Here is a 12,211-nt window from a genome sequence, read left to right as displayed (position 1 = left end):
AACACTGTGAGCTCAGAACAGTTGGTTGAGGTTTGTTCAGCGGGTTGGGTTTTTTTTCCCCCAGGTTCATCGCTCAGGGGAAGCCCAACTACATGTGAATAGAATATACGCTGTCCCAATTCAACAGGTCGGGTCGACACTATTTAGGAGTTGTAGTTGTCACTGTAATAAAACAATAATCACAGAACGTTTTAATGGTTTTATTCAGGTCAAACAACAATTGTAGGGATCTCGGATACTGCTTTTTGAACACAAACATACAAAATTAACAGAACAAGCGCGCGTGTTTCTAGTTTTCAACACGTTAGCCCCACGTGTGCGATGCAGGTATTTGAAAGAGATTTTCAACAAGGTCAACACAATGCATGAGATAATACACACTGGGTTATGAATCAGGCCAGTCTTCCCATGGATAATCCTGAAGTGGCAGGGTGTGAAGGCTGGGGGAGGGGGGAGAGGGGCTTCGCTTTTCCATTTTCACAAATGATTGCTCAACACAGACTGAAATACACCAAAGGAAGAAAATAGTCTTTTTCATACCTCCGGAAGCTACTACTCTTACAATGATCGCTTCAAGGTAACAGACATCCAAATTGATGTGGCTTTCTTTGAAACCTCATCAGTAAATCATTTCTTGCACAGTAGGTTGGGCGTGAACCCTGCATTTAGGATAGGTAGTGTTATGGAGGGCTGGCTGCTGCATACCAACGTCAGTATCAAGTTCTTCGTCAGGAATTAGAGACTGTCCCGGATACCAAGCAGGACAACACTGGCAAAAAAACAAAAAGTGAACTGCAGACAGGTCAAAACAGGCTGTATTTACGCTTAGAAAAAATTCTTAAAATGTTCATTGGAAATAATTGTTTCAAATGCTAGTTTATAATAGAACACAATGGAATCTTTTCAACACCGTACGTGCAAATGATCTTTACAGACGTTGTGTTTAAATACAACACGTTAGACAACATATACAGCCTATCCGAGATCAAACATAATAAACTTGCCTTCTGCTGATGGCTATTTTGACACTTACTGTAAGCTCAACCTTTCTCTCTGTTCATCACATTGGTCAACAGGTTGACGTGTCATCACATTAACACCATGCAAAATTGTCTGCTTTATTACATGATTTTTAAAGAAGGATGTTTTCTTTTGTTAAGACATGTAGGTTTTGTTTTTGTTTTTGTTTTTGTAAACAGGAGTTTCTTGAATCTCATTCAAAGAAGTTTTGCTCCTGTGCTATTAGCCCAAGTACCCTGAACCACTCCCCCCCCTTTTAATGTTTCCTGAAAACTTAGTGGGTTTCAAGCTGCAAATTTCGACGCTTATGATAGAAACCAAGCCTTAGTGGGAAAAAGCAGTGCCCTTCAGAGTCATCCAACAAATATGAGAGTTCTACCGGTTTATCACTCATCCAGATTTGCAGAAATTCCATTCACATAACCCCTATGCAAATCAACCAGCTTTACCATATCAAATGACCCAAAGAACACCGCAGGTATCCAGGGGAGGCAGTTCACCAGCGCATCTTTAGCTTGATTTTAACGTCCACTTAAGAGGCAATCTGGGCTCTGTGGTTCTGAGAGAGACAAAGTGCCTAACCATCAGCTAAAGCTTTTTCAAGTTAATGAACTTTTCATCTTTCACACTTTCAGCACCAAGAGGTTTACCCAGGGGAAAGCCAAACCTCAGGGTTCCAACTACAGCACTGGAAAAATAAAGTATAGACCAAGGACCACCTACTTCCTTTGATCTCTCAAAGATGTCAATACTCCATGGGTGGGGGGGGGGAGGAGTGGCTGAGCCCGGGAAGGAAACTTCAACCGAAGGGGGGTTGAAAAAAAGATCTGTTTGGTGGCAATTTCAAAACAAGTTTCCAAACTGCAGAAGGGGCTCCGGCCCCTTTGACTTGCAGGAATTACACATAAGAAAAGGACAGAAAATACTACAAGGCATGCCTATGATTTTAATTGCCCAGGGGTTTCCAATGCAAAGCCCGACAACTTAAATGCATATTCCAAATTCTTGCTGCAAAGCCGTCTTCTTTCTGCACTGAAAGGGAGGAAAGACAACCCCATCAATTGTTCTCTGCAGATAAAGGCACTGTTTTGCAGATTTCCCCCCCAGATCTGGGCCAGCTTTGCTAATGACCTGCCCACCCACCTGGGACCCTTCCCAAGGTGGCCCCCCGGGAACTGCCCCACACCTTCAGGTGCCCAAATACTTGACAGTGGGCGGCCCCAAGAAGGCTGCCTTTTCCTTTAGCTCTCGGCCTCCACGAAGACGCAACCTGAAAGAATTCGTCCGCTTATTTTCCTAGAGGAGGCGGGGGTCCACAACTACCTCCTTTTATCTCACTTTTTTTTCCCCCGTCCTCACGAAACACACGGCCGAAGGTGAATGTGCAACATTTTTCTGCAGAAAAAAACACGAGCCTCAGATCCCAGAGCTACCGCGGGTTCTTTCACCCGCCGGCATTTAGGCACTTAAGCAAAAGCTGAATGAAAGTTTTCGGGACTGTGACCTTTTTCCCCCCCCACTTGGCGTAAGATCGCCAGCTGTTCCCAGCACACACAAAAGCTGCGACAGTGCCATTTTTCAAAGGCCCACGGCTAAATGAGATATGCAGGAAACGGGGCCCGAGCAACGCGTAAGGTTCGAACTCGCGATGGCACCTCTCGGGCGAGAAGCAGGGGCGTTTCATTCGGAAATGGTACCTGCGTGCTCCCCTCCCGGGGCCCCGCCATTGTCCTTGGCAGAGAAAGTGTCCGCACATTGGCAGTTTTAGGGGCTCGGAGGTGCTGTGGCCTCCCGACCCGGCACAAGAACTCAAAATGGCATTCCCCCCCCCCCCCCACCCCCGACCCGGGAGGAGAGGGTTTCGAGCGGGACGGGAGGGTGGGGCGGCCTCCGGCGGGTTTCAAGTCCAAGTCCCCTGGGAGCCCCAACCCCCAGAAGGCTCGCCAACTTCCCACGCCCAGAATGCCCTGGAAGAACTTCTTCGCTTCCGTTTTTTTTTTCACAATTTTGCGTTCGGCCGCCGCGATCTACATTCTGCCGCGAGGCGCTCGGAGCCGGGGAATAACGAGGGAGTTTAAAGCACACAACAGTTCGGCAGCCCGCAGTCAGCGCTTTGCTGCGCTCCGCGGGGGTTCGCATCCGGCCGCCATGTTCACCACTCGAGAGCCGCCCCCAAAACCACCCCCCTTCCCCACACCCCTCCCCTCCCCTCCCCTCCCCGCTCCGCCGAGGCCGCGGCGCTGCAAAGCCGCTTTCAACTCTCCCCCCAACCCCCCCCACCCCCCGGCCGCCAGAGCGGCTCGACGGCTGCGGGGTGTGCGCCTGCGCGGGAGTGGGGGTGGAGGGGGGGGCGGCGGGCTTGAAAAGGCCGGAGCGACGGGGAGCGGGGGAGGGGTTGGGGCCCGGGCCGAGCCTACTCTTTCCTCGCAGCGGGTCCCCGCTCGGGCCCCGGCCCGGCTCTCGCACGTGCGCGCTAAAAACCCACTTCAAAGTCCGCTCCCGGCGCGGGGGCAGCCCCCTCCGGGCCGGCCCTCGGACCCTCGCACCCCCCGCGCGGGCCGCCGACCAGGCCCCGGGCCTCACCACCCCCCCCCTCCAGTCCGGGCCCTGCGGAGAGACCGGGAGGGCCGGGCCGGAGGACGCCGGCTTAGGAGCCCCGGCGGCCGGGAGCAGCCTCCGGGCGTCCGAGTGTCTCCCTCCCCTCTCCTCCCTCCCCCACCGCCCGGAGAAAATGAATGAACACAAAGTTTGCGGCCAGTGCTACGCTGCGGCCTTCGGAGCTCACCATTGTTTGGGCTCGTATTGACCCCAGGTCCGGATTAGGCAGCGGCTGATTCCTGCTTTACAGCCCCGCCGGCCTAATGAGGCCGGGAGGCGATGGGGCGCGAAGCGTCCGCGGAACCCGGGCGACCGCCGGCTTACGGCCGCCAAGGGCCCTGTAGGTGGAGGTCAAAGGGTCAGCGGGCCGAGACCGCGAGAGAATTGACCCTAGGAAACGAGGTCCCCTCCCCCGCCCCCCGCCCGAGCTTCGACCGGGACTTGCAAGAGCTTGGTGTGTGCACAGGGACTCTGGGCGCCCCGACGAGGGGCCCGAGGAACGCCGAGCCGGAGCCCTGACTTCCGAAACGGCCGGCCTGGTCCCTGGGGCAAAGCCCTGGCAAAGGCTTGAGCCTCGAGGGTCAGCCAGCCAGCCAGAGAAAACCAGCCAGGCTGCCGGGCCGAGAAGCCGCCCTTCAGGGCATGGCACACCGGGGGCTATTCTTACAGAGAAACTTAAGCGGCAAGAGGCCGTTCGACTTTCCTCTTCGGTTTGGCGGGGAAGGGGTTTTAGGGGGAGGAGAGGGTGCCAGGGGCAAAGAGGCAAGGGGACAGCTGGAGGCGAGGAGGGGGGAGGGGCGAGGAGGTCCTGAGCACAACTTTCCTGGGAGGCTTTGTGAGCGGAGGCGGTCCCTGCTCGCTCTCCAACCTTCCCAGTAGCTAAGACCGACCGTCCCGCTTAGCCTGGACCCTGATCTTTAACCTTCAAAACTGGATGAAGGCCAGACTTCTGTCTGCTTGGAAATAGACACCTCCCTTTTCCCCACCCAACAGTGGAAATCTTAAGCTAAACCACCCATTTTGGAAAAGATAATGGACTTTTAACAAAGGTCTTACCAGGTGCAAGAAGGAAAATAACAGGTAGATCACTAAGAGCCCAGTTGACATTCATGGTTTCCAGCTGATCCATCTTTAGGGTTGGTTGCAAAGGTTTTTTGTTTGGGGGGGGAGGTGCTTATTCTTTAAGGTATTGACTGAAAATTCAAGAATATAAATGTGCACTCCCAGATTACAGGAAAAAATATCTGTGAAAAGTTTTCTACTAAAATAAACTTTTCTTTGCCAACAAATGACAAGGGCAGAGGACACAGACTATTTGAGAAATATGACGCTACGCCACAATTACAGCAGATCATGTAGAGGGGCAAAGCCATTTCATTATCAAAATGCTGCTTATCATCATTGTTAATTGCTGTCTTCCCCTCCTAGGACACAATGCTTTATGGCAAAATTTTATGGTAGAATAATACCAAGTCTACTAAGGAAAAATCAAACTCTGATTTATGTCTCCGAAAGAGATATTTGGTATATTTAATGGCCGGGGGCGGGGGGCAAGTTTCTGAGAGAAACTTGGAACCAACCCATCACTCAACTCCCATGTAAGATTAGGTTAAGTTGGGAGAGGAAATTTATGGAGAAAACAATAAATTGTGGAAGTTCGGTGCCTATTTCAGAAGAAAAACACGATTTAGACTTCAATTGGAACACATCTAGAGCCAGTATTATGAATATAGACTTTCTGAAAACTTGCTGAGCATTTAAAACGGCCTCGGGTTTGAAGTGAAGGAAAAATCCTGAAATAGGAATTTGGTCCAGCACCCTCAATGTCAAGGTCAAGATTGGAATGTCTGGGGTAGAAGTGGTATACTGACCAGGTTACCTGCTCATCGCTTGTGAAGTCATCCCAATCTCTCTGTTCATGGCATTCAGGCCCTTGCCTTGTCTATTGGTGGAGGAAAAGTGCAAAAAACCCCATTCTCCACAGACAAAAAATTGCATCAGAGCAGTTTGCAATTAGAAACTGTCAATAATTGTTGACAAAGATCAGTAGATAACTGAAAATAGGCTGCTTCAACTGTATCCAGGAAATCAAAGTTTCTTTTAATCACCATCATTTCTCTCAGCATTTCGATTTAAGGTTGATTTATTTGAACATGGAAAAAAAAAAAAAGCGGGCACTAAATACAAAAATGTTATAACATAAATAAGATGTGCCAAGACTTTATTTCTTCAAAAAGAACAATAAACAAGATTCTATAATTCAAAATGATTATGTATAATACCAAATTGATGGCCACCAAAAAACCTAGAGCATTGCTCCCTTCAAGAGAAGGAGGTACTTAAACCTATTCATTACATTTCTAATTCTTTACAATTCCTTATCTCCACCATTATATTTGCTGATTTGCAAGCTGGTTACTCATGCAGAGACTGGGGTCTCAATATTAAACGGCACCCTAAATTAGTTAAAGTCTCTCGATACTCTAACCCACTCCAACCCCCCAATATAGTAATCAGGTTTTTTTTTTTCACATAACTGTAAAAGAACTGTTTATCCAAATGAGTTGCTTCGCTGAAGATTAAATGGATTGTTAATATTTTATCACAAAGCAAACAACCATTTTTCATTGTTATTGATTTTAATGGAAACAATGCTCTTAACATCTGTGCCTATAAACCATGAACTTTAAAAATACATATTTTGCAAATGTTTTTTCTTTCCATAATATCATTTCAGAACCGCTGCAGTTATCACACCGCTATAAAAATGTTATGAAGAATTGTGATAATTGTGAATTGAACTATATACAGCAAAACAAATCAGCCTTTGCCTTCCAAAATTGTCAATGGACTATGGGTCTTTTTAAGAAGCACTTTAACCGTAAGTAAGCACGGCTGGACTGGCCTTACTCATCACCACTGTTTCAGACATACGCTTACTTTTGAAAATATATAGATAGCTAGATAGATTTGATAGGCAGATTAGATAAGTCATAGATACAAACGTATATATGTATATGGGTGATCTCTCGATAGATTACACAGACATGCATCCTGCCACAATGTTCATTTTTATGTAAGGTAATAAAAAACTAAGGGACATAAAACTCATTAGGTTACCTTATGTTTATATATGGAGGGCAGGGATGATTAAATCCAGCTTCTCAGTCTTTAAAATACAAGATTGAGATGTCATGGCCACTAACTGAACTGATCAGTAATATTTGATTTGCATGCCGAAAATCCAGGACAAACACATTTAAACTCGCAGTTAAACAACCATCTGAGCTAGAGATAAAGAAAGGAGGGTCTCCCCAGATGGAAGCTGACACTATAAGGAATCTATACTGCAATAGAAAAATAATTTAACAATTAAAAAAGGGATCTGCGTGAGTTATAAATACCAACAAACAAGATTTCATTTGCTTACGTCTCCTCTTTGTAGAAGGAGGCTGTTACAAAACAAGAGAAAGGAGTCAGTGGTTCAAAAACTGTAAATTGTGTTCTTCTTTCAAAACAATAAAATTTAATGCTAAAGCAGTTATAATCAAAAGCTGTACAGCATTTGTTAGAAAACATTTTTCCATAAATATTGTTCAGTTCCCGGCACTTGTAGCAATAATTAAATTACAAACGATAAATATGGCATCAGTGGATATGTATTTACAAAAAAAAAAAAGTTATTACAAAAGGCAACTGTATACTAAACGTCACAATCCGTAGAGTAACATCACATCCTCAGCCTGAAAAAATACCGAACAACAGTTTCGACCCCATTAGACAAAAATACATTCACAAGTGTAATGCTTTGAGGAAAAGTTCAAGACATAACAGGACTTTGGCACGGTTTAAGACTGTGAGAGTTTAAACAATCACCACTAAGGCGAAGAATTTCCATCGTTTAACATCACCACCACCAACAAGCCTTCTATAACTTCCTCTCAAGAAACAGGACAAGTGTTAAAATGCACTGAAGGAGCTTAGGAATGGGGTGTGCAGAGAGCAAGAGAAAAGGGAGGAAAAAGCAGTGAGAAGATTTGTTTTGAAAAATCCTTCAAACGCCAAAACGTATTTTCTACTCCTGAGAATAGGGCATGACTACTTTTGGATCTTGCCCCCAAAACCTTCCTGGACAATTGCAATTGACAAGATGTAACCCTATATGTGGCCTCTCGCCTTAAAACTCCATTTCCGTCTGATTGGTCTCAGTTTTCTTTTTAAAATGCATTTGGTCCATTCTATGGTTAACAGGGTTTGTGTTTGTCCTCAGACGTACCATTCGTTAAAATTGGGAGGAAGTCCAGGGTTGTGGCTGGTGCTAGTTTGAACTGCAGAAGGGGTTTTAGTGGTATCTTTACTGTTTGCAGAAGCTATAGCGGGTGGAGTGGAAGATTCATAGCCTGAACTGGCAGCAGGGGAGGAATCTGACCCTTGAGATTCATGAACCTAAAATTAACATGTATATATTATAATGAATATAATTCCAACTGGCATCGTGCAAGCAAAAACAAGAGCAGAATTCGAGCACTGTAGGAACAAGACCGCCCAGTGACCCACTTAGACGAGAAATGCCGCTGATTTGGGGGGGGGGGGTTGTTTTGAATTTCCGGATTACCGAGGTCTACAAAACCCGGAGATGGTCGCCAAGAGAACAGCTTCAGCCCTAAGACTGGCATCATGGAAAAGGAATACAACACTGGGTTTCACTCCTGCCCTTTCTCCGCCGATGGAGTGGGATGAGCACTTAGTCTTGGGGGCCCTATGGAACACTCACTCCCGGCCCAGGTTTCACCAAGCCCGCTGCGGCTTGGGAAAGCAGGTACAGAGAAAAAGGTGGCACAGGCGCCCAGGGCACTTCGAGGTCTCAGACAAATGGGTGGGAATCAGACCACGCTCCTCGGCCCTATTGTTTGGTCGGCTGCCCTGTAGAGCGAAGGAAGCACCCACCCCCGGGTTCGGCGCGGGCACTCTCTCGGTTCCCACCGCGGGCAGTGCCGGGAAGACGCGGCCACCGCAACCCCAAGCCCCGGCGAGCTCGGTTAGAGCTTCCCAGTAAACAAGCAATTGTTCCCTCTGCTCCCTCCCCCTCCCCACCGTGCTCTCCCCCCGCCCTCCCCACCCACCCCCCCCCGCGGGTCCCCAAAATGGGTTCAAGGTGTCACCGCTGGAGCAAATCGGATTTAACGTGGAGGATACAGGGTTGGCAGCGCGGGCGCTTCCGTTCCGCGGCCCGGTGTCGGGCCGAGTGTTTATAAACCGCCGACCGCTAATAAAGAGGTAATTACCTTCATGTGCTTGCGCAGAGAGCTCGGGTGCGTGTAGGACTTGTCGCACACTTTGCAGATATAGGGCTTGTCTGAGGTGTGCACATGCATGTGCTTCTTGCGGTCGCTGCTGTTGGCAAAGCGTCTGTCACAGCCTTCAAATTCACATTTGAAAGGTTTCTCACCTGCAAAAGGCAAAAACGCAAAGGGGGGGAAATGCGGTCAGGGCCCGGAGCTTCCCGGGGCCCAGCAGCGGGAGACGGAGCGCCCTGCGGTCTGGCCGGAGAGGGAGCGCCGACTGGGGGCGGCCGTGGCATCTCGTTTCCCTGGAGAAAAATGGAGAGCGCGGGTTGAGCCTGCAGGGCTGGGGAGTGCCGGTCCGGGCGGGGGTGGGGCACGGCCGGCCCGGAACCTGCGCGTCCCTTTGTTCTCGCGCGGGATGGGGAAGCCTCAGGCTCCTCCAAAGTTTCCCCTAACTTGTGCTTCCATCCCCCCCCCCCGCCCCCCTCGGCCCGGGGCTCCCAACGCGTGGCCAACGCTCCGCCGCCACCTCGGCGATGTAACCCAGCCCGGGCGGGACAATGGGCCGGGGACGGGACAATCCCGTTCGGGTCCTTCTTTGTACCTTTTAATTCGCCTCTTTCAAAGGCAGCGGTTTGGCTAAACCCAGTATTAAAAAGCACGGGTCGGCGTACTTAACGTTGGAAAAGAGAAAACTATATCAATCCAGGGGCTCCGGACAGTTTTACAAGATGTTCTGAACAAGCCACGAAACTGTGGTGCCTTTTCTACTTTAGCTTTCCTCCCGGAGGACTGAATTGAACCTGGAACTCCAAATAAAAATAGTTTGACAAAAGTATCAGTCATTTAATGAGGAGATGTGCCAATCAAGGGGGGAGAAAAGAGCGGAAGTAACCGAAAGTTAGTTTTCATTAGCATTTCTATGGTTGCCCTCCCCGAATGTGTGCCGAGAGCGGAGTCGCTGGTAAGCCATCCGCTCTCAACACGTTCGGAGTCCCTTCCTAGTAACCCAGAGAGAGAGACAAAAAGAGGCGGCGCCAGTTGGTTCCTGGGCGCGAGGAGGTTCCAATTAGTTCCCGAGACCGCGGGGCCGTCAGCCCGGGAAGTTAGAACTGGGCAAAAGCGCCGCAGGGCGGGGAGGGCGAGAGGTGGAGGGGCACTGACAGCGCTTCTTTTCCGAACGGCCCCCGCGGGGCGCCGCCCCTCTTCTCCGGTCGCCACCCCTCTCCCTCGCGCTGCAAGTCGGCTGGGTGGCGCGGGGCCGCGGTCAACCCCGCGCCCGCCTGCCTTCCCCCTTACCTGTGTGGGTCCTCTTGTGGATCTTGAGGTTCTCGGAGCGGGCAAAGATCTTCCCGCAGCCCGGGAAGGGGCACGGGAAGGGCTTCTCGCCCGTGTGCACTCGAATGTGGTTGACCAGTTTGTACTTCGCCTTGAAGGACTTGCCCTCGCGAGGGCACTCCTCCCAGTAGCAGACGTGGTTGTTCTGCTCCGGGCCCCCCACATGCTCCATGGTGACATGTGTCACCAGCTCGTGCATGGTGCTGAAGGTCCGGTCGCAGCTCTTCTTGGGCCGGCTCAGCTGAGCCTCGTCGATCCACTTGCACGACAGCTCCTGCTTGATGGGCTGCCGCATATAACGGAAGAAGGCGCCGGGCCCGTGGTGGGCCGCCACGTTCACGCCCATGTTCATGTTCATGGGGCTGTAGTTAGGGAACTGCGCGCCGGCCGTGTAGGGGTCCGTGCGCGGACTGGCCACCGGGCGGTACGGGTCGGCGCGGCCGAACAGCTCCCCGCGCAGCCCCAGGTGGACCTGGTTGTTGTCCACGTGCCCTGTGGGCGACGGGTGCCCGGCGCCCTGCTCATGCAGCCCGGGGAAGAGCAGGTACCCAGGAGGCTCGGGGATGCCAGCTGGAGCGTGCAGGCTGCTCGCCGAGCCGGCGAAGAGCCCGTGCTGCCCGCCACCCGAGGCCGCCTCGCCGAGCCCGGAGCCGCGCTGGCGGAACAGAAAGTCGCGCGTGGAGTTGAAGGCGGCGGAGGCTGCACCGCCGTAGCTGGGCACCTGGCCGGCGTGGTGATGGTGGTGATGGTGGTGGTGGTGATGGCCCAGGGCGTTGGCGTAACCCGAGCCCTGCGGCGTGAACGCGGAGCTCTGGCCCGAAGACAGATCGTGAGCCGCGGCGGGGCTCAGCTTGAAGGCGGCGGCGGCGGCGGCGGCGGCGGCGTGGGGCGAGTCCCCGAAGGGATTCAGCCCCATGCCCGCCGGCTCGCGGTTGGGCATCTCGTGGTGGCGCGGCGCGCCGAAGCTGCCCACTCCCAGCCCGGGGAACTGCGGGCCTCCGTCCAGGAGCATCGTCATGGGTGGGGCGTTCTGGGCACCGGCGAGAGCGCTGAAATGAGCGAGGGTGCGGGCGAAGGAGGAGATCTTCGAAGTGCCGTCGTCGGAGACGGGTGGCGGCGGTTGGACACTGCCGGGAGACCCCCGAGGCGGTGCCAGGGGCCGCAACTTTCCGTCGCTGGGAGAGTCTCCTGCAGAAGGATAGGAGGGAGGAGGGGAAGTAGAGGAGCAGGAGGGGGGGGGAGGAGGGGGGAAGAAAGAGCGGGGAGAAGGGAGGAGAAAAGACTCTGGGACTAGATCTGGTGTAACAAACTAACAGGCGCGCACAAAGAAAAATAAGCAAAATAATAAGTGGAGGGCGGAGTTGGCCAATCCGGTCCCGGGCACCCCTCCTCTCCCCGAGAGCGCAGCACCGCGGGGCCAGAAGGCTCCCTCGGCGCGGGCCTCCCGGCTGGGCTGCGCTTAGTAGCAGAGCCGGCTCGTGGCCGGCCGGCGGGCAGCGGGCTGGAGGCAGGCTCGGTCCTCGCCGCTCGCCGCGCGAGTCCCAGCCTCTTCGCCTCCAGAGTAATGTCCTTGGACTGATAAAGTCAATCACTCACTCCTCTCACATAAACCGAGCGGGAGGCCGCGCGGCGCGCGCCAATCGGGAGGCAGCTGGCCCGCGGTCACCTGACCCCCGGCCCTGAAGCCCATTGGCCGCCGCCGCGCTGATTGGCAGCGCGGAGCGGGGAACATGGCAGCCGCGGCCGAGCGACCGCCGCTGATTGGGCCGTGGCCCGGCGCCTGGCAGGTGAGGCGGCGGCGGCGGCCCGGCGCCCGCGAGTGGGCTCCGCGGGGCTTGCGCGGCTGTGGGGAAGCGGAGCCGGGCTCGATCGGCGGCCGGCGGGGCGGGGCTGGGCCTCTCCCTGGCTCGCCTCCGGCCCGAAGCGGACCAGCACCCCTCACGCGCGTTACCCGCTTTGGCCAAATGCAC

The 12,211-nt window shown here is 52.6% G+C and overlaps 1 protein-coding gene across 2 annotated transcripts; it reads right to left on the bottom strand.

Moving 5' to 3' along the window:
* Window positions 1–276: 276 nt before the first annotated feature.
* ZIC3 (Zic family member 3) lies at window positions 277–11,259 on the bottom strand. 2 transcript variants are annotated; one of them, XM_042974557.1, is made up of 3 exons: window positions 10,203–11,259; window positions 8,904–9,067; window positions 277–769 (listed from the first exon to the last, which is right to left on the bottom strand). In XM_042974557.1, the coding sequence occupies exons 1-3, from the start codon at window positions 11,257–11,259 to the stop codon at window positions 620–622; spliced, it is 1,371 nt and encodes a 456-aa protein (XP_042830491.1). In that variant the 3' UTR covers window positions 277–619. The 2 variants fall into 2 exon arrangements, with proteins under 2 accessions (XP_042830491.1, XP_042830490.1); XM_042974556.1 differs by lacking the exon at window positions 277–769 and adding an exon at window positions 7,597–8,064.
* Between the last annotated feature and the right edge of the window lie 952 nt (window positions 11,260–12,211).

Source organism: Panthera tigris, chromosome X, assembly GCF_018350195.1.
Source record: "Panthera tigris isolate Pti1 chromosome X, P.tigris_Pti1_mat1.1, whole genome shotgun sequence".
Classification (NCBI taxonomy): Eukaryota; Metazoa; Chordata; class Mammalia; order Carnivora; family Felidae; genus Panthera; species Panthera tigris.
Note: the sequence above shows the minus strand (reverse complement) of the source record. Positions and strands in the feature narration are given on the sequence as shown.

Bases quoted from the DNA above. Each gene is read 5' to 3' on its own strand.
- ZIC3 (XM_042974556.1), bottom strand. From the start codon at position 11,259: ATGACGATGCTCCTGGACGGAGGCCCGCAGTTCCCCGGGCTGGGAGTG. The intron at 9,068-10,202 runs GTAAGGGGGAAG...TGCCTTTTGCAG, and splicing joins CCACAAGAGGACCCACACAG to GTGAGAAACCTTTCAAATGT. The intron at 8,065-8,903 runs GTAATTACCTCT...TGTTAATTTTAG, and splicing joins CTCTGCGCAAGCACATGAAG to GTTCATGAATCTCAAGGGTC.